Genomic DNA, 2215 nt, shown 5'->3' with positions numbered 1-2215 from the left:
TGTGTGTGTGTGTGTGTGTGTGTGGCTAAGTTGGTGACTTTGTAGTTATGATAACAATATTACTGACTTATTGCAAAGAGCAGACCACAGTGACAAATGATTTCTTGGAAATTTAATGATTACAGAAAAAAGTAAATAAAAATTTAACAAGACATTCAGTGACTTTTATCATTTGACTGACTAAAGTTTGTTAAAGGTCAGTTTGTTCAAGTAAGTGTCTGGAGATGTTTTGTGACAACACAGACTTTTATTAAAGTGTATGGAAAATGTAAATTTCACTGCAGTTTCCCCTCTGTTACTGATTCCTTTGTCTTTATTTTGTGGTCTCACTTTTCTCCTGGCAAACACTTATAAATCTGCGGAATATCTACGCAAGCTTTTTCTTTCACTAACTTGGCTTCGAGTTGTTGTTGTTGTAGCAGCGATCCCATTCATCAGTCTCTGCTGTGATCTTCATTTGTTGCCGTCTGTGACTGTACACGAATGCTGCTCATGTCCCTCAGTAATGAGACGCTAATTACGAGAATCCGCAGAACCTCGGGGGTGTTATACCACCTGTCTGTGTGTGTGTGTTTGCAGGTACATGTGACATATGCGCATGCTGCGTGTGTGAGAGCTCAGCAGCGTGCACATGTCTCTGTGTTTAATCAAATACTCTGTGGTGTTCTCATTGCATTTGGCTATTAAGTTTCACTTATGAGTGCATGATTAGCAAGATAGAAAACTTGGTATTCCAAATGACTCCTATCTCCGTGTACACAATTCAGATGGATGCTACGTAAGGACTTCTGCAAAGAAATTCTTTGCTAATACACGCAGTTGAAAACACATTTTAAAGAATGTTGACCTTAAAGTTGCTTTAATCTAATATTTTAAACTGACTACACCCATACTTGTATGTTGAAAATGTTGGCTCATAGCACAAAATATCAATATTAAATCAATAAACGCCTCAGACCTATTCCTTTTGTTCTTTCAGCCGAGCCATCAAAACCAACCAGGACCTTCTCCCTGAGACTCCCTGGACCAACATCCTGTATGACGACTTCTGGGGCACTTTGCTCACTCACAGTGGCAGCCACAAGTCTTTCCGTCCACTCTGCACCCTCTCCTTCCGCCTCAACTACTCCCTGCACAGCCTCAACCCTTGGGGCTACCACTTAATGAATGTGGTGCTGCACGGCCTGGTCACAGCCCTTGTCACAGCCTTCAGCCGGCCGCTGCTGGGTGGGGGATTGTGGAGCCTTTTGGCAGGCCTTCTTTTTGCCTCCCACCCGATTCACACTGAAGCAGTCGCTGGTGTGGTGGGAAGGGCGGACGTTGGTGCCGCTTTGTTTTTCTTGCTGTCTCTTCTCTGCTATGTGCGACACTGTGGACTCCGACCGGTGCCACATGGGGCCTTCCAGAACAGGCAATGTGGTGGAGGCTCTGTCATCAGGTGCTGGGGCTGGATGCTGGGCAGCCTGTGGTTTGCAGCAGCCAGCATGCTTTGGAAGGAGCAGGGGGTGACGGTGCTGGCTGTGTCAGCTGTGTATGACCTCTTCGTGTTCCAGAGGCTCCGGTTTCGCCAGGCACTTCTTCACCTATTAGGAAAGGTAAATGAATTCTTGCCGCCGGGGGTAAATGTCTGTGTATTTTCACTGGCTCTTGTTTTGGCATCTCTGCGCACCCCAATTTCCTCTTCCTTCCCTTAGAGGTGAGCCTCAGCCTGCCAGCTGTTAATGGTTCCTGGATTAGGTTTTGTGTGTGTATTTAACAAGGTTTTGTTTGTGTGTGAATTGTGTGTTTGCCTTTCATTAGTGGTGTAATTAGGAAAGCTGTTTGCTTATGCAGACTCCGTAGTTGCTGCATGAAAAATAAGCTTTCCTCATTCGCCTGCTAAACAGGAAGATTGGAAGTTTTTCACTTCCTTACAATGCTGCCACCACCTTCAATTTGCTGCAGTAAATGGATACACATTCATGCAAGGAAATCTAAATTAGGATCTCGGACTCATATGCGTGGATACATGTGCATTTGAGGAAACGGGGCTTGGACAGGAAAAAGCTATTTCAGGGGTGAGTTGATTTCTCATTTGAAGGTGACAAAAGGTATGTGCAGAGAAGCAACAGCACATCCTTCTCAGGTGTATTTGGTTATACACACAGTTAATACACAGATGTACACACACAAAGATAACATGTGCTTCCTCTGCAGGGAAACCCGGCATGGCTCA

The 2215-nt window shown here is 44.8% G+C and overlaps 1 protein-coding gene across 1 annotated transcript in view; it reads left to right on the top strand.

Annotated features, from left to right (window-relative positions):
* The window catches only part of tmtc2a (transmembrane O-mannosyltransferase targeting cadherins 2a), a 63725-nt gene that overhangs the window by 29507 nt on the left and 32003 nt on the right, over window positions 1-2215 (top strand). The window contains exon 2 of the mRNA XM_005930275.3: window positions 980-1595. Within this exon, the coding sequence (XP_005930337.1) occupies window positions 980-1595 (616 nt within the window). The remainder of the gene's footprint in view (window positions 1-979; window positions 1596-2215) is intronic.

Source organism: Haplochromis burtoni, unplaced genomic scaffold (assembly GCF_018398535.1).
Source record: "Haplochromis burtoni strain Fernald_Lab_line unplaced genomic scaffold, NCSU_Asbu1 Contig_131, whole genome shotgun sequence".
Lineage (NCBI taxonomy): Eukaryota > Metazoa > Chordata > Actinopteri > Cichliformes > Cichlidae > Haplochromis > Haplochromis burtoni.
This window is presented reverse-complemented; position numbering and strand designations above follow the sequence as displayed.